The sequence below is a fragment of the Anopheles cruzii genome, chromosome 3 (genome assembly GCF_943734635.1).
Source record: "Anopheles cruzii chromosome 3, idAnoCruzAS_RS32_06, whole genome shotgun sequence".
Classification (NCBI taxonomy): domain Eukaryota; kingdom Metazoa; phylum Arthropoda; class Insecta; order Diptera; family Culicidae; genus Anopheles; species Anopheles cruzii.
Genome location: NC_069145.1, coordinates 41,652,753 through 41,670,697, shown reverse-complemented (window position 1 = coordinate 41,670,697; position 17,945 = coordinate 41,652,753). Strand labels below are relative to the sequence as shown.

At 45.8% G+C, this 17,945-nt stretch overlaps 3 protein-coding genes across 7 annotated transcripts; all 3 read right to left on the bottom strand.

Moving 5' to 3' along the window:
* Positions 1-540: 540 nt before the first annotated feature.
* Positions 541-6,753, bottom strand: LOC128275054 (double-strand-break repair protein rad21 homolog). The gene is made up of 6 exons (XM_053013429.1): positions 6,496-6,753; positions 6,132-6,419; positions 4,271-4,415; positions 2,777-4,197; positions 2,530-2,694; positions 541-2,447 (listed from the first exon to the last, which is right to left on the bottom strand). Exons 1-6 carry the CDS (start codon positions 6,751-6,753, stop codon positions 2,322-2,324), a joined length of 2,403 nt encoding a protein of 800 aa, XP_052869389.1. The 3' UTR covers positions 541-2,321.
* Positions 6,754-7,962: 1,209 nt separating this feature from the next.
* Positions 7,963-15,068, bottom strand: LOC128275061 (ras-related protein Rab-11A). 5 transcript variants are annotated; one of them, XM_053013440.1, is made up of 6 exons: positions 14,908-15,068; positions 13,808-13,966; positions 13,205-13,368; positions 11,172-11,293; positions 10,759-11,107; positions 7,963-10,673 (listed from the first exon to the last, which is right to left on the bottom strand). In XM_053013440.1, the coding sequence occupies exons 3-6, from the start codon at positions 13,242-13,244 to the stop codon at positions 10,537-10,539; spliced, it is 648 nt and encodes a 215-aa protein (XP_052869400.1). In that variant the 5' UTR covers positions 13,245-13,368; positions 13,808-13,966; positions 14,908-15,068; the 3' UTR covers positions 7,963-10,536. The 5 variants fall into 5 exon arrangements, with proteins under 5 accessions (XP_052869400.1, XP_052869399.1, XP_052869401.1 ...); XM_053013439.1 differs by having other exon boundaries at positions 13,205-13,365; XM_053013441.1 differs by lacking the exon at positions 13,808-13,966 and having other exon boundaries at positions 13,205-13,365; positions 14,894-15,068.
* Positions 15,069-15,640: 572 nt separating this feature from the next.
* On the bottom strand, positions 15,641-17,731 carry LOC128275057 (nucleoporin Ndc1). Its single transcript, XM_053013433.1, has 2 exons — positions 17,679-17,731; positions 15,641-17,606 (listed from the first exon to the last, which is right to left on the bottom strand). Exons 1-2 carry the CDS (start codon positions 17,685-17,687, stop codon positions 15,852-15,854), a joined length of 1,764 nt encoding a protein of 587 aa, XP_052869393.1. The 5' UTR covers positions 17,688-17,731; the 3' UTR covers positions 15,641-15,851.
* Between the last annotated feature and the right edge of the window lie 214 nt (positions 17,732-17,945).

Genomic DNA, 17,945 nt, shown 5'->3' with positions numbered 1-17,945 from the left:
CGCGGTAGTAGTCGGCTCGGCTACAATCATCCGCCAGGGTCGGTCGGCGGCATCCCCATCATCCCCATCTCCTAGGGGTACAGGGTACCGCGATCCGCCGATCGTTTAGTGCACACCGCGCTCTCGGGTTTGTTATCGTTATCAGGTCCCGGAGGTATAACGCGCGGCCCCGGATCTGTCCCAAAACGCTACACACGGGCGCACGCAGGAAACAATAGAAATTACTAGGAACCGTCCAGTCAGGAATCTCACGAACCGTCGCAACATGCCGGGCGCATCATACAGCGATCGGCGAACATACTCCTCTTTCTCGTGCCCGTCACGTGTAGCGTCATCGGGATGATTGGTGGGAAGCTCCCGCCCTGCTATTGACACACGTGTCACTTACCAGACCGCGGAGTATACGCACCGTTCGTCGCATAAAGTTAATAATGTAGCACGTAGAACTGGTCAACGGTTCCAAGCAAGCGTCTAGTGGTACTACTTAAACGCAACACTTCAACGGTTCATTGTAAGATGTTCTTTATTTGTCAACTTTTTATAAACTTCTGTCGATTTTACAAGTTGTTTGTTTCTGTTTTCTTCTCATTTACTTTTTCGCTACTATTGTTCACAATGTTCCTTTTCTCTACCGCCATGATCATATACAATGTTTATCTTACGTTCATCACTACTACTAGTTCTACGTTTGTTCTTCTATGCGTTTAATAATATAGTTTACACACTGCTCCACGACATGTTGTCAAGCCCGTTTCTTTTGCCGAGTCCGTTACGAAACCCGTATCGTACACCTACGTACGAAGTCGGTAAAAGAAATGCAAAACAGGCCTCGTGGTGGAACGAGATGCCCCTACTTGAATTTGTGATGACCGACCTTTCCATTTCCAAAAGTGATGATGAACAAATGCTGTCCCCAAAAAGCTCAACTGGGTCAGAAGGCTAAGAGGTACGAGGGGGAGGGAGATAAGGACCGCAGGAGCAAACAACGCCCATGGACAAAGCAATCACGGAACGATCGGAGACTTTCGGCTGATAAACCGTTATTAAAGTTATTGTGAACGAAAACTACAACAAAAAAAGGTGTGTGTGACAAATTTTGTGTGAATTTTTTTTTGGTTTTTGTGTTGTTATCCTAGGAAATATTTTCAAAACACTCCCCATCGTTCATCTGCAGAGCAGTTATTTTAAACTTTGATAGAAATCAAGAAATTTGTCAGCTACACCTTTTTTGTTGGACACGTGATGTTCTGTAGCGCAAAAAGGATAGTACTAATTCGAAAAAATCAGAACCAAACTTGCACCTTCTTAAATTGTTTTTAAGAAAATGCATTCGATAAATCACAGGAATTTAAATGTCACGTCACGTTAGCCAAAAGATGTATGGCCTTTTGCCAAGAGCTATCAATTGAGCTTTGGCAAGCCTATAATGCAAAATGGATTGTTTAGCGCCGCACACGGAAATCATTCAAGCGGTGTGCGCTTGCAAACGAAAAAGACTGGGTTTGTAAATGAAAAAGCCCCGTAAGCGATTGCTACTATTTACAGTTTGAAGTGTAAATGAATGCTGAAAAGTGTCCACTTTTCAACAGTCTTAGACTTCATGAACATGTCTTCCGGGCTTGCTTGAGTGTGCCGTAGGACACACTGGTACAGGACGATTCTGCACTGATGTTATTGTTGTGAGATGTTTCAATAAAAATTCAAAGCACCCAAATGGACGCTGGCGATGGATAAATGGTACTATTTACAACACTGACACCAATCGAGACCGTCACTGAGATGTGCCATGTGCGCATAAATTTAAATATTTACAAGGTAAAATATTGTTTTTTTTTAATGTTTCTGCCGTATATTGTGGCGTTGTGTAAATGGAAAATTAAAATTGGTCCAAAACTAAAAAGAACACTATTTAATAGTTACCGCGCTCCTGATCCGTTACCCTACAAAACGGGAACCAAATATGGTGTTGCTAAAAATTGCAATAAATTTTATAAACAAAAACTGGACACATTATTACACAGTTAATTACAGGACAAAACGAGTTAGTGGTAAATAAAAAATAACAATCGATTACTTTACGTTTCGCAGAATGGGTTGCACTGTGATGACTCGCACTCCTCCCTGGGACATAACAAACAGTGGTCTAAGGGGAGATTTTTGTTAAATTTTGTCCATCGACCTTGCCCAGCAACACATTTCCGGATTTTCTTACGCGCACTAACGAAGAAGCTACTGTACATCGTTTGTCTAACGAGGAAAGTGACAGGGGTCGAAAATTGACACCCATCACAGCCCCCTTACTACCGGACGCTTTTGTTTTCTTAGAGCTTCGGATTGTCGAACATCGGTCCTCGAGATACGACAATATCATCGAACGCCTGTTTCTGGGCAATCTCGAGAGCCTTGAACTTTTTCAGCACCAGCAACGAGTAGAACTTTTGTGCGGCCTGTAAAGTCAAATAGTCCAAACCAGAAAGAACATTCAGTCGTGTTACTTGTTCACCCGCTCATTGCGGATCACAAACGTACCTGCTTTTTGTTGTTCCGGTGCGTCATCTCCGACAGCATAATGTGGTCCGCCTTTAGAAGTCGCGACTTCACGGAAAGGAACATCTGCGCCGCCCGCTTGTTCAGGACGCGCTCCTCAAACTGCTCGATCGTCTCGTCCACCTGTTGCTCATCGTTTGGCTGCGGCTACGGAGTGCGATGGAGTGGTACAATTAGCGGGTCTATAGTTCATGCGCTCGTTTTTCCCCATGCGATTAACACTACTTACCGGTCCCACGGACGGAGAGAACTCGTAATCAGCGTTCCAATCGTTAGCAATCTCCTCGGACGCATTGCCATCAAAGCCCATGTTTGAGAAACCTTCCATTCCTGGTTCGTTCAGGATAGAGGACACCTGATCAGCTGGTAGTGCCGGTATCTGATCGATATGCTCGAGCGACGAATGGTGCGGTGTCATCGCACCGTGATCGAGCGCATGCGGCGTCATGCCGCCTCCAAGATCGCCGTGATGCAGACCGGCAGGTGTGAGGCCTCCACCATGGTGAAGATCGCTCGGCGTGAGCCCACCGTGCACGAGACCCATCGGTGTAAGTCCACCGTGATCGAGCTGACCGGGTGTCAGCGGGAGCATGCCCGGGGTCGGAGGCATAAGGTGCTGATGGTTCGGGCTCGCCAAACTGCCCAACCCGGGCGTGGCCGGCGGGGGCATGAACGCGGACGAAGAAGCGTGAGTTGCTTCGGCTGCACCCAGCGTATCGTCTCGCATCTCTATCGAAGCAGGCGTCGGGGGAGGCATTTCAGGTGCTCCGCTTCGTATCTGATCGGAGCTTCCAGAATTCTCCAGCGAACCGGCTGCAGGTGGCGTGGTGCCCGCAACTTCAGGTATCTGTTTCCGCTTTCTACCCCGTTTGCCCGTCGCAACCTGGGGAGGTGTTTCAGGTCGCTCAATTGGTAACTCCACGCCCAGCACATCGAGTGGACCAAGGTCGGAAAAGTCCTCGATGGCGATCCAGCGCGAGATAAGATGTCGCTGATAGTTTTTAAACAAACATCGGGCCGGAATGTCGCGCGAAGGGAGGGCAAACAGCTTTTCTACGCCGCCGGTCTCTTTCCAGTACATCAGCCGCTTGGTAGGGGGTGCAAGATCCAGTGTCGTCACAATATCGGACGTGTTGGCCAGCTGACTCTTCATCTCCTCGCCGGATATGTTTTTGACTTCATCGACGATCAGTTTACGCTTCCGTTTTGACTTCGTTGTACCTTTCAGTGCCGTCGCATCGACCGGAGCGAGGGCAAAACTTTCCTCCTCATTGTTCAGCAACGTCGTTTGATCCGGTAGCCCATCCTCCCCGACAGCCTCCCTGTCTTCACCATCACCGTGCCTCCCACCATCGCCGACAGTCGCGAGGCCCGATTCCGAGTAGTGCTGTTGCTGCCCAGGTGCATCTTTGCTTGTGCCCGGTGGTAGCGATGCTCCATCAAGCAAAGTATTGGCCACAATCGGCGAGGGGGGCCGCGAATTGTCCGTACTGGGCGCCGGCGAGGGCGCTCCGGCCATATCGAAATGATCATCATCATCGTCGTCCGAGTCTCCATCCTGTCGCTGAGTGACTGCTGAAGGAAGCGCCGATTCGGGAGCTATTGGCGCATCGGCAAATATATCGCCCTCAAACAATCCGGCCGCAGGTTCTGTGCAAAGAGAGGAAGTAAACACCAATCAATCGTAAGACCAGACCAGTCCACACCAGTGCGTGATACTTACGTCCTCCAAAATCTTCATCGCCAAAATTATCATCATCCGCGTGCGCGTCAATTAAATCGAGCAACGATCGCGAAGTGCCGGGCATCGGTTCCTTCTCCTGATCCAAATCCGGTGGACGTGTAACCGTGTCCGTGAACAAATCATCCTACATGGGAGGAATGTTTGAAGATGATGCATCAGAAACAGTCAAAAACCAGCTGCCCATCTAATTGATTGAATTATCCATTTTAAAATCCGGCAAATAACTCTTGAAACGAAATAAAAACAACCGCAAAAGAGGGGACATAGCTCATGTTGACGGGAATCTCTAGCCAAAACGAACCTATTCGAAATATCAAAAAGAAAATCGTCGCATAATAAAATAGAGTTTTGTTTGGTTATAGCAGTCCTACTATGATCACAGCATATACAGATTTCGTAGACATGAACTTAAATCACATTTTTTTCGTGAAGGATAAGTAAATGCATAATCATAGTAGGCAAGGCAGAACGATGGCAGCACATTTTGGTTTTCAACGCGCTTTTAAAACCTATTTCGGATATAGAAAAATACCAATTGTCAATACAAAAAGCGATTTAAAATGTTCGTGACCTCAATGTGTTGGAACTGCGATTTGCTCGATTTTCCTTCCAGTAACAAGTGTATACAATATCAAAACAATTAAAATAAAACAAGAAATAAAATAGACACATAAACCAACGCTGTTTCTTAACGAACACATGTAAATGTCAAGAGTAAATAAACAAGATAAAAGCGCTCACAACATTGCAAAACAAAACCTGTAACGGAATCAAGCCGAATGCACTCATGGCCGAATAATGCTAAACATGAGTGTGCTAAACGATCGTTATGAGCAACCAAAGCAGCTTTATACGAAAAAAGTGGATCGGACACTGCGGCTGATCGGTATGAAAGCTCGACGCTCACCCAAAACGCTTGATTGAGTAGAGTGTTTCAATGTTGTTCTTTGGTTACTTTTTGCGATTGGCGTTGTTACTTTCATTTCCGAGCAAAACCAACACGGTCCTTACTTACTAGGTAATCGTTCCAGCGGCCCTCGGTATCATTTGCGGAAGGCCTCGGAAGGGCATTTCCGCCGGCCTCGGGGCAGATGGATGCCTGCGAAGGAGTACAGGAACGCGGAAGTTCCTCACCTCGAGAAGCGTCCGGTCGTTGGTGCTTGTCCCCGCGACGTACAGTGCCCGCTGGTTCGTGCATCTTGCAGGCATGAAGAAGCCACAAAAAGGACGCCGACCAATTTGCCATAAACCGCAAAACGGAGGGAACGTACGCACCGAACGACAGCGAGGGAAAGTATGGACGTTTTATTTAGGTGCGAAAGCACGTATGGCATTTGATGGGCGGAACCAAAATGGAACGAACCGATCGCAATCATAAGTACCAAGGCCGACAAATTTCAGAAACGAAGTAACCAAACCATTTCGAGAAAAATGGGAAAACTGAGACAAAATCATTGATACTTGGCAGCAACGAATAAGTTAAAGCGAATCTGTTTGACGCAGAAAGAAGATTAGAGATAGTCTATGAAAGACTTTGACTTCTCAAATGTTCCAGATTGTTGTTCCAAAAAACCGTTCTGATCTTCTGTTTGGCAATTTTGCATTCAGGAGACACCTTCAGGAGCACCCCTGAACAGCGGTCATCCAACACATCTTGCTTCTGGGTCAATTGGAATACTTTCTGTTGTACAAAATAACCATTACAAAACACAGACAAAACATAGATCGGTGCCAAAGAGCTAAAGCCGTCAATAGAGTCATCGGTAAACAATAGTCTTGTTCACCATCCCACAACCGGTGTCGTTTCCCCGCTCGGGACAGTATTCTTCTTCCAACCTACCTCCATCTGGTCGTCCATTCGGTCTCGAACCATATCGGGTGCATCGTCGAATCCCATATCGCCGAAACCATCGTCGTGGATGTTGAGCGAAAGGGTTCCATAATCTTCTCGCATCGTAATTTCGTCCGCCCGGGACTGATTGATGGAGAAATGGGCCTCAATGTCGACGTCGTTCAGTTCCGGCAACGGAGTATCAAAATCGTGGAACACCTCCGGCAGCGTAATGGCATTGACGGCCGCCTCGCGGTGCTCTTCCGGCAGATCCACCATTCCGGGTCGGAAAGCCATCTAAAATGCGGAACAAATCGGAAATGGAATTATGTCGAAATCGCACCGACCAGCGCACAGGAGCCACAGTAAATACCTTAATTTTGACGAATGCCTCATTGCAATCGGCCAACAAATATTTGGCCTTACGGGCATAGATTCGAACCACACCGAGCAGCAGGTGGCCGGAGGTTCGGAGGGCCAGCTTCACCTTCGGTTGCATGATTCCGTCGACGCTCTGCTCAATATTCGTCTCAAAGACGTGCGCCTTGGTGATTTTCTTATCCCAGTGCGCCGCCAGCCAAATCCTGGCCAGCGGGCCCTTCTTTGCTAGTACGATGTGTGCGTAAAACATGATTACCGCTTAACCGTCCCGCTTTGAGCCTAATGTTTTGATGCTTTCCGACGCAACCGCCGCGTTACGAGTGAATAGCAGTTGCTTCAATGGTAAACAACATCAGAAGGGGGTGCGGCAGAACAACGACAAACAATCAAGTCCGGTACACGCAAGCGCACAGCACAACAATTGAAGCGCGGCTTTTCTTGGATCTGTTTTCGTTTTCGTTCAATCGGATGACATTTTACAATGTCACCACATAATGCGCGGACATTGGGCACAATAGCGCACAAAACACAAACCTCGTACGCACCAACACACATCAGCTCGAGAGAGCTTTCGCTACGCTCTGCTCTCTCTTTCTCGGTGTTTCGCATCAAACTCTCTCTCTCTCTCTCAACTCATACGCAACACACGTCACATTGAACAGCGGCAGCGTACGCTCAAAAGTAGCCGTTATTCTCACGACACCCCACACGCACACAGCGGCGATGTAACATATAACGATAGTAAAAAAAACCGCAGTCACCGACCGAAGCACCCAGTTACTTTCTTCGGCGGCAATGACGCCTTCGAAGAAATCGTAAATTCTGAATGCAAATAACTTCGCTTCTTGCAAATACACCCAATCCGTTGTCCGCACACACAAGCCACCGGTCCTATTGCCACTTCCCAGCGCTGGAGGGAAAGCTTTTCCACAGAATCGTACTAATTAGGCCAATTGGCGCCTCCGCCGAGCGCAATGCACTTTGCACACACTTTACGAACGATTTCCGGCACAGCCACTTTCGAATAACACTTCCTTCGGGTGCTTTCCAACGCGTACTCACATTCTAGATGCATTCGCGCTCGTTTTTCCATTCGCACGGGTTGTTTTCGCGTTTTTTCTCGACCCGCTTCGTCAGCAGTGGCAGAAATGTCCTCCCTCATACGCAAAGTGAGAATGGCTTCTCTCGCTTTCTCACCCCCGGGGGTTGAGTGTGTGTTCGTGCAGTCCTCATAATGCCACCGGTCAATCGGTTTTTTGAACCGGTTTACTGAGGATGGCAACACTGTTGTACTTTCCCGTTACTACACCGGTTAAAATTGCGTACAAGATTGATTGATTTAGTTTACTTGATTCTTACATTGTTACATTAGATTAGTCCAAACAGTTGTGTGATAAACCAAACCTTTTTGAAAAATATAGCACGAAGACAAGTAGATGTTTTAGTTTTTATTCGTCGCTTTATTTTTTTTAATTATTTGTGTTATATGGTTTTTCGTTTTCGTTTATATCTCATGATGACGATGCCACGTTTAATTAATTTGGGCCAACATCATTTATTTTCGATATCGTCTGCATTCTTCATCACTAATTTTCAAAGTCACAATTTTGCGCAATTATTTTTCACCCGTAGCTTTGCGCCCAGTTTTTATATCCAGCTTCGGTACCGCGTATTTTGAACGTACTCGTCGCGTATAATCGTTACTTTTCGGTTTATAATCCGCTGCTTTACACACCGTTAAACGTGTACATTTATATATCGTTTTATATGTTTCTTCACCATTCACTACTTTCGCTTTTTATATGGTCAACTTTTTCATACATAAATAATAGCTAGAGCTGAATGGAACATGACGTCCATGCTTTTGTTTACCGTTAATCAATGTTCTCAGCCAGTTTTCTAATTTATGCGCACACAGCCAACTACAATAGTCAGATGATTCAAACCTTCAAAGCTCTCAACCTTTATACAACAGCATCGAAACGCAATACATAGAAAAATGTTTGTTCTTTAAAAAACCTTTTCCGAACTGAAACCATAAAATAACCGTTTTACAAGAAGTGGGAGATGAAGTAAAGCTCAGAACTCGTGTTTAGTTTCGAGTTTCAGTATCGTGAATAAACTCTTAATGGAGTCACATAATAAACCACAGTTAAAACTAGTGTTGCATAATTCCTGAGCAAATAAAGTATACATACAATAAAAAAAACCACAAGAGCCTATCTTTCGCGGCATTATTCAAAGGTGCGTCGTGTTCTACTACTTACCAGCCATAATCTTTTCTTCTGTGCCCTTCGACAACGACAAAGGTTCACCGCAATTCACTTCAAATCGAACTACCTCACAAAACTCCGTTCGAATTTCGTTTTCTTTATTAGCTCGATCTTCGAATGAAAATAAAAGAAAAAAATCTATATAGATATAGATATATATATATCTTAGGATACTTTCCTAACATTAAAACACATTTCAATTACTCATTTTTCTTTTGATTTGATAGCCTTTAGCGTGCTTTCTGCCATTACCAAACGAAGTGTTTTCGCCACTATTGTGTGAGCATCGATAGTGCAACGGGATGTCGCTTAATGCGGCCACAAAACCAACCACATGTAAGCGGTTACAGGAAGTGCGTAGGCATGGGAGTGCGTGCAGTCGGCAACCAAAATGAATGGTTTACTCTACTCTGCTCACGGGTACACTGACCGTTGCAACCAGCAACCGAACCAACAATCGAATGCATCTTTGATATGGATGAGCAACAACAGTCGTTAGAAAAAGTATGACAGAGCCTCGCCCTGCCGCGACCTTTGTAACTTCTACGCAGGACAGGCGATCATCTGCATTCTTCCGATTGCTTGAAGATAACAAGTTTCATGTTTTCATGTCGAAAGAACCAACTGCTCATCGGGAGCCATCGGGGGGACTTACGCTTCGCCGCGAAGCCACATGTTTTTATTTCCATTTTCATTCGATCGTAATTTTCTCTTTCACGTTCAAGAGAGGTTAAAAAATCATCACTAGCACTCCGTCACTGCAATTTCCGGACACACTGCTCCTTTATTCCCACAGTCCAGCCATACCCTGCGACGCCTGCTTCAACCATATATATGCGTTACTAGGAAAAGAAGATGTACTTCACAGCGCCATTCCAAATAGAGGGCTAGAGTTTCACGTCTGTTCAAATTTACGCGGTTTATCCGATGCATTGCATTCTGTTCCTCTTCTCTCTTACTTTATTCTTCGCAGGCACGCCTGCCAGATTGAACAACCGAGAACATTTCCATTACTGTTTAACACTTTTCCTTGCTGTTGTCGTCACAAACAAAACGACATTGCTGTGATACCACAAATTCGCGAGTAATTGCTACGCTATTGCTACGGGGGCGCGACCGGCTTGAATGGGAACGGTAGGCCGCACTTTTTCACAGCGATAAAGAGGCGAAAACAAAGCCGAGCGCAGTGCGCCACAAACTGGGATGAGGGATGCGGAAGGAATGGGTTTGGTGTGTTGGATGGAAATCGTTTAGCCGGGACGACGAGTGTTACTGTTACTATCGATGGCGGGGTTTAGCATCATCAGTGTCGATGTTTCTACGTTTACACCACACCGACCACTAGTTGCCGGCCCAATCAGGGCGGTACACAAGCGATCGTCCTCTCGCTGTCGAACGGTGAATATGTTGACATTGGGTTGTAACTTTTCTTTGACGGGCCGACCACCCGGTGGGAGCAGATGGTCGCAAGAGCCACCGCCACTGTCGCCGACGATGGTCGAGTTCGATGCATTACCAGTGGGAGTGGCGGTGGTAGGAGTAGTAGCAATAGGTTCATTAGGAGCGAGAATGTAATTAATTTTAGTTTGTTCTGTAATAGTAGTTGCTGTTGATTTTGAGACAGTAGCTGTAGTGCTTGCCATACTATCGGTACTTGTAGTAGTTGTGGTAGTAGTAGTTATAGTAGTGGTGCTTCTTGATGATGTTATTACAGAAGACGCAGCAGCATCACGGCCGGATATCATTTCTGCTTGTGGTGGTCACTGGCAGCACTGCTTTCGCACGGAATCAGTCGTCGGATTGGTCGGCTTCACGTCGATATTTTCCAGGTTCGGTCGAATGACGCTACCTTCTGGCGGATCCCGGATTTGCTTTTGCGACACAATTCGATAGATCTCTGAAGAATGTGTAAGCGGAATGGAAATGTTGAGAATCGCTGATTTCTGGTACCTCCAACCAATCGGTTCCCTCCTCCCGCTTACCTGTGAGTATGTTTTGGAATGCAGTTTCGACGTTCGTGGAGTCGAGGGCCGATGTTTCGATGAAGCTGAGACCGTTGCGTTCGGCAAATCCTTTCGCTTCGTCGGTAGGTACGGCGCGCAAATGCCGTAAGTCACTTTTGTTACCGACGAGCATGATCACGATGTTCTGGTCGGCGTGGTCGCGCAGTTCCCGCAACCACCGTTCAACGTTCTCGTACGTCAGGTGCTTGGCGATGTCGTAAACCAGCAACGCACCCACCGCACCACGGTAGTAGGCCGAAGTAATCGCCCGGTAGCGCTCCTGTCCGGCCGTATCCCAGATTTGGGCCTTGATTGTTTTACCATCAACCTGCATAAACCATCGAACGATGCCATTAGAACTAGTTAAATCTAGGAAACGGGGGAGCACTCACCTCTATGCTTCTGGTCGCGAACTCTACGCCTATGGTGGACTTGGATTCCAAATTGAACTCATTCCTCGTGAATCTCGATAGAAGGTTACTTTTGCCGACTCCAGAGTCTCCAATCAGTACCACTTATGAAATGAAAAATAACAAAAACACGATTAGTATTGGAAAGGCACACAATAAACCATTTTCAAGGATAAATATGACGCTTTGCTAATATAAGAGCTTCGTCAGACAATCGGAATGATGTGATATGTTTTTACCTTTACATGGGTAATCGAAAAATGTTTCACATCGCAAATCTTCGCAGTGTTTCCAATGAACCTTTGCATGATTCTGGCGAACACTGCTGACCGTCAAAAGGTTGTCACTCACGGATACCAAGATTTACAGCCCAATCATTGAAATGGTACAACGTAGATGTTAATAGAAATTGGACCTTCGCATGCGTATCTTTTATCTCTTGAGCAAAGTTTTCGCCGCTACCAACTGAGCCGGCTTGTCAGCGTATCGTATCCACTCCCCCCTAGTGGCCCTGGTGGTGCGAAACAATGCCAAGGATTGAACAGATGGCACAGCACACGCACCGGGCAGTAGAGGTTGGGGGGTACCGATGGATGAAATCATCATGCAATGTGTCTCATGACGAATACGAACGAGATATGACGGGTCGGGTTGTTACTGCTCTCGGCGGGCTTCATCATTCTGTTTCGCGCTTTTTTGGGATCGTAAAACGAAAAAGCAATCTACTTGACACGGGACCCCGCGTATTACGGTATCTGGTATGCCGTATACGGGATGAACGGCTAAACGAAAACAAACAGCAACGCGACTAAGACACACCAAAGCGGCGTAATTGCGGCGCACACACAAGCAACATCTTCTAGAGCGGTAAAGGAATTCTGTCGACAAAGAATTCTTTTATACGCCTCGCTCTTGGACGCGGCTCAAGGAGGAAGCAACACGACGGCATTCGCCAACCTAATTCAATTCATACGGCAATGGAGAAAGAGAAGGAGAAAGGAACAACAAAAATGCGCATGCAACAAATGGAAATCTGTTCGTTGGAATTTTGCTGCTTCCGCTCAATGTCGTCAGCTGATTAGCGTCACAACGACAGACCACACACACATCCCACTGTCGCGTTTAGCCCAAATGAAATTTACAGTTTTCCTTTACGTTTTTGAATATGCCCCAATATGGGGCTAGGCTAAATTTTGCTTCGGGATGTTTCCCAGGAAACAACGAAAACGCCCCTTTACATTGCTCCGTCCGTTTCGTTGGTATCAGCAGTACGATATCGTGGCACCCACAGTGAATCATCATGATTCACTATCTTCCCCCACGCCGTATGGCTTGTAGTAGAGCATTAGAAACTGTCAACGTGGTGGATCGTAGCGGCACACATCATTAAATCGGTACAGCACACCCAAAAGTTCATTAAATTAACACATGTCGATCCTTTTAAAGCTTTTTTTGTATGTCAGCGAACAGCAAGAAAGCAAATTCTCTCGGTTCGATTTCATCTCGAAATAAAACCAACTCACTTTTGGTTCATCATGTAAAATTATCGATTTACTACCCTGAACGACCCCCAAACAGCCGAACCCGTAAAAGAAAAGTTCTAGATTATCAGATTAAGCGGCCGTGTCACCAATCTTGCGCTCAAGGACCGAACCCATGACACTGTCTGGCAGGTCATGCAACATTAGCTGGCCGAGGCTGAGGGCCTGGTGGGAATGGGAATTGAATGGAATGTAAATGAAAGCATTGAATGCGTGCTATTGCGCCGGTAGCACCATTATTGAAGTACGCGGTGAGAGCACACTCACTGGCTTCTGTGGCACTGGTTCGGACATGAATCGTAAAATTATCTTCCACACAAGAGCAGAACGGGTATGTGTGACGTGCCGAGCGATGTTAATCTCTTCTGTTGATTAAATTCATAGATCCGAGCGAAATCCAACACATTCGGGCAATGCACAAGCAAAGCCGCTAGCTGATAAAAGGGAAAGGGAATAAACCTGAAAGCTGCTTACCTTTGAATAAAAAATCATATTCATCATCTCGGTTATTCATCTTGTTGCAGTGCCGGTAGCTGTCGTTGTTTTAACTTTTGCTGTTGTCTTTTCCAGCGGCACTGTGTTCGCCTATTTTGACAATGGCGAACGATTTGCTATTGCTTTAATCAATCCTCCGTCTGCTGAAAAAGAACGAATAACAACTGTAGTTGCGAACCAATCTCGCTACCCAAATTGAATCGTGTATTGAATTCACTGCAAGCCCAAGAGGTCTGTAAATGTTCACAAAAGAATGCATTTTCCGTGCATAGTGCATCCTACTTTCAACACGACGCGACTGCGTGAGTAAAGGAGATAAAGAAAGAGAGTAACACAGTTCAAAGGGACAATAATACAGTAGATCGCAGCAGGCGAAAATCAACGCTTCCTTGTTTCCTTAAGCATACCACTGAATCGTTACTTCGCCCTTTTCTCCCTGGCGCAGAGAACTAGTAGAACTTTGTTTTTGTCGCTAGTGACCCAAATGGTAAAACGGCTTAATGCGAAGCTAACGGGTTTGGTTTTTTGTTCGGTAACACACACACGCGGGCAAACACACGAGACAAAAGCACACATACGTACGTCCAGCACAGAACGGACACCGAGAAACCTTGAGAACCGTGAGAGAGGAACTGCGAAGGAACATTCTCCGGGATCTACGCTGAGGGATGATTATGCAGTTGCGTTGGTAAAGAACCGTGAATCAGAAATTCTCTCTCGGGTGGCATTCGAAGCCTTTGCCTAGTTTAGCATCGAACTAACAAATTTAAAACAATTTTATCTTCTAGAGCACTGGATTTCGCACACTTTACGCAGAGTTCTCCGGCATAAACATATGAACAATACGACGACGTATGACGGTGCGTTTTATTCCCGCTGTAGGCACACAGCCCGATTGTCACTACGTTCCACGTCTGTAAATTCTTTTTCTTTTTTATTCCCCTTTTCTCTCACACGCGGATTGTCGCGAACGCAATCATTCGTACTGGTGCAAGTACTCTTTGCTTTTTGATGACGCAAAATGAAAAAAAAAACGCCACTACCGTGGCAACTAGCGGACGTGTTCGCCTGTGTGTTGTCCGCTCGACACACACCGTAGCGCTAACTTTCGCCTGGTTTTTGTATTTTTCTACCGCACGGCGTAGGGGCGTTTCGTGAGAAGACGATGCGTAAATCGGCCTCTTCTCGGGCGGAAGGGATTTTAAGTCAACTGACCGCCGGATCATTACACATTCACAGCCTTTATCACCCGAAAGTCAATCAGGCGCCATGGGTTACAGGGCTGGCCATGGGTAGTGAGGGCCAAAGTTCGATCAAATTCGTCACCAATGAAAAACGCCACTTGGCTGTCGAGATCCGGGCTAATGCGGGAACAGTGTTTCCCACCACAGAAGGTACAACAATCGGGATACGGGCTCAGAATGTTCAAACGGAAGGGACCTACCGACACGGTACGAACGATTAGGGGGGTCCGTAATCAAAAAACAAAATGTCGGCCCCTTCGAGGAGCGAAGAACGCAATCGAAAACGACGGCGGAATTGGATCGTCTTCTGCGTTGTTTGGATTAACGGGCAAACAGCAGCATCACCGCACGAAACACAAGTACGGGCTGATGAAACCCGCCGCAGAGGTCAAAAGTTAGCGCAAATTAAACGTAAATTTCGCACCGTTGTTATATTACCGATTTTCCGAGATCGACGTATCGGGGAAAAGCCTGGAACTGGACGTGTGTTTCTCCCAAGGTTCCTTTGCTCACTCTCTCCTGTTTTGATGATGATGCTCAAGGTTGCTTCAGCATTGCGGTGAGACATTTAATTCTGGCGGCTGTCGAACCACTCAATTGAAGGAAAAGCCCAATAAAATTGAGTATTTGATCCTAAATCAAGCGAAACAAATATACACTTTAAAAGACGAATATTGGCGAATATTTCGCATTGGGTATTGCACCGAAAAGATAATAATATACTTTTAGCCGCCAGCGTATCAAACCAGCCGCCGTAATTGTAGCTGTCAAACCTCTAAAAGTTACTGTCAGTTGAAATTGAATGAATCTTCAAAAAAGTTGTGCTGCCGTTGGTGGAAAATTAAAAATATGTAATTAGTTGGTTAAATAATTGGCGTTCGGGGACGCTAGTAGATTCTTTACAGGATATTCCGACAGGATATTCCGTTTTAAATTCATACGGGTCAAAGAAACTCTAGCGCTATTGTCAAAGAATTTTTATTTCCTTTTGAATTTCGATAGATAGGTATTTTCGATTTTTACATCAAATAAACTAAAACATAAACTTAGCATTCTAGAAGGAAATTAACATAAATACATGTTTCAAAATATTCATAATTATTAAACTTGAAATTTACTCAGCATGGGAGTTTTTTTAACCATGAGAATGCAAAATACCCATTATCCTTGCCTGTTGCTATTGCTACTCTGATGCCTTTTATTTCAATGTTGCTCTTATGATGATACTCTCTAAATGTTACTCTAATGCATTTTACTCAATCAAATTAAATCCTCATAAAAATAATCTTTTGTATATTAGGTTTTATATTGTTTGCACGCCACATTGGATGACACAGAAACCGCTTGTGAACCTTGTACTTTCGATATCTACCTTTGTGAATCTAGTCACGATCAATGCTCCGCAGTGCTTGTAAATCGTTCGGTTCGAATACCAGATCGTTAAGATATGGCGCAAAAGTTTCGCCGATTAATGAGAGACTATTAGTGACTACTCCCTTGATCGTATTGTCATTACGTCTGTTCTTTTTCACGTCCAATTTGATTGCGCTTATCTTTTCTATAACCTTTTTTAGTTCTAGCAACACGTGAACTATGTTCGGAAGATCGTCCTGCACTACTCCGTACTGATCTTCTTGCAGCGAATGACATGCTAGCGTGCTTAGACCTTCTGTTACTTTCACAATCAGCTCCGATTTCACCGACAGCAAATGACAACTTTTAGCGGTTTTAGGCTCCACGAAAAGATATTGATAAATTTGAAAACGTTCGAGAATACTAATCAAAGTTACGGGTTCTATTCTGAAATCGCATATAGGCTCATTTGCCACCGGCCCAGTGCCTCTGGTATTTGTGAGCACCGGTACAGACAGGCTGCGGATGCCGAAATTTTGATTGTACTGCTGCCTCAGCAAACGGTCGATATCCGTCGAAGTGGTCGGTCTCAAGCGTCCACCCATCATGACCATCGGAGGAGACGGGCTCAAGTCGATGCCGCCGATCGATTCATGCAGCTCGTGTGTAAAGTCACGTATTAACTTCAGGCATGTGTCGCACATGTGGCGCCAGTTTAATGGATGGCCACCGGGATCAGTAAGTTGGTAGAACAGACGCCGACGGGAGTTATTGCTTTCTTTTCCAATGGTGCACAGATCCTCAGCCGCCAGGTGCTGGATGACGGGAATCTGTCTATAGTCGAGTGCTTCCGCTAGTACCGGTTCACTGGTCTTAGATTGCTGTTGGTAACTGCCGATGCTAATGATAAACTGGTGTGGCTCATAGACGAAAACACGGAATAAACGCAACATTAATTTCATTTTAGCCAGAATCAACGCAAACACCAGCCATGTGTACAATTGCAAGCGAAGGTCCGTAGCGGTGCGGTAGAAACCGTAAACAGTCGACACTTCTTTGCCAAACAGTTGCGCGATCCTTCCTCGAAACAGCAGTACGAGTGTGTAGTAAAAACACAAGTAAACAAGCGTTGGAACAAACGACTGGCGAATCGATTCAAACAAAATCATACCTAGGTCCTGGCGGAAATTCTTCCTCTCGCCCTGAACTCTCCTTTCGGAAGTCTGCGTGCTTAGCGAATCACTTTCGCGGCTGAAGTAGAAGTATGACCCGGCAAAAAGGCCACTCACGAGAAGATACAGCAAGCGATGATTGAGTGTCGACAACCGATCGTTGACATCGGTTACCACCAACAGACGGTACTCGGCCCGCAAGAACCGTGTGAAAAACAACGCCGTTAGGCAGCCCATGGTTCCGGCGGTAAGCAGAAGATACGAACGATGCACCAGACCGCGATACCAGCTTTCGAACACCGTCGGATAGTATCGATTTTCGAGCAGACACGTTTTGGCGAGTGCTAGACCGTGAAAAATGAATGCCGCGGATGCAGGAATCGACACCAGCCAAGTGTGGAGCGACAGTAACAGGCGCATCGTATCGGTAATCCAGCTCATTGGATGGAGCAGGTCGAAGTTGACGAACATCAAAACTGCTGTCGCCAAGAGGTACTGCAGCCCAACGCTGATCACGATCGCCGTTGTGAAACGTTCAGCGCACAACTTGCGAAATGCCATGTCTTTGTTTGTGACCGGAGGATCCATTGTAGTGTGAGCGCGAATGCCGAGCTGGAAGCGTACCGAAACGCAGTTGATGAAAAAAGGTCCTACTCCAATCTCGCCGCAACACTTGAAACGTACCTTAAACATTCGAGATGAACACAATTGTTGCAGAAAAAGGTAACACGCACATTTAATTTTTCACCGGCTAGCGGCGGCAACGCACAGCCTAGGCGCGAGTAAAATTAATTTGACAGCTGCTGTTCAACGGACGAAACAGTGTTGCCAGCAGAAACAAAACACGATGCCTAGCGAATATTCATGCTTATTTAGAACCGTCCGGTTGGAGTAACTCACAAAGGGCTTGCTAGGGATTTATAACGTTATTCGATATATTGCCAAACACTA

Bases quoted from the DNA above. Each gene is read 5' to 3' on its own strand.
- LOC128275054 (XM_053013429.1), bottom strand. From the start codon at position 6,753: ATGTTTTACGCACACATCGTACTAGCAAAGAAGGGCCCGCTGGCCAGG. The intron at 6,420-6,495 runs GTATTTACTGTG...TCCGCATTTTAG, and splicing joins AGGCATTCGTCAAAATTAAG to ATGGCTTTCCGACCCGGAAT. The intron at 4,416-6,131 runs GTAGGTTGGAAG...CCTCCCATGTAG, and splicing joins GAATGGACGACCAGATGGAG to GATGATTTGTTCACGGACAC.
- LOC128275061 (XM_053013441.1), bottom strand. From the start codon at position 13,244: ATGAATAACCGAGATGATGAATATGATTTTTTATTCAAAG. The intron at 11,294-13,204 runs GTAAGCAGCTTT...TCATTTCATAAG, and splicing joins ATATGATTTTTTATTCAAAG to TGGTACTGATTGGAGACTCT. The intron at 10,674-10,758 runs GTAAGCGGGAGG...CACATTCTTCAG, and splicing joins ATTCCAAAACATACTCACAG to AGATCTATCGAATTGTGTCG.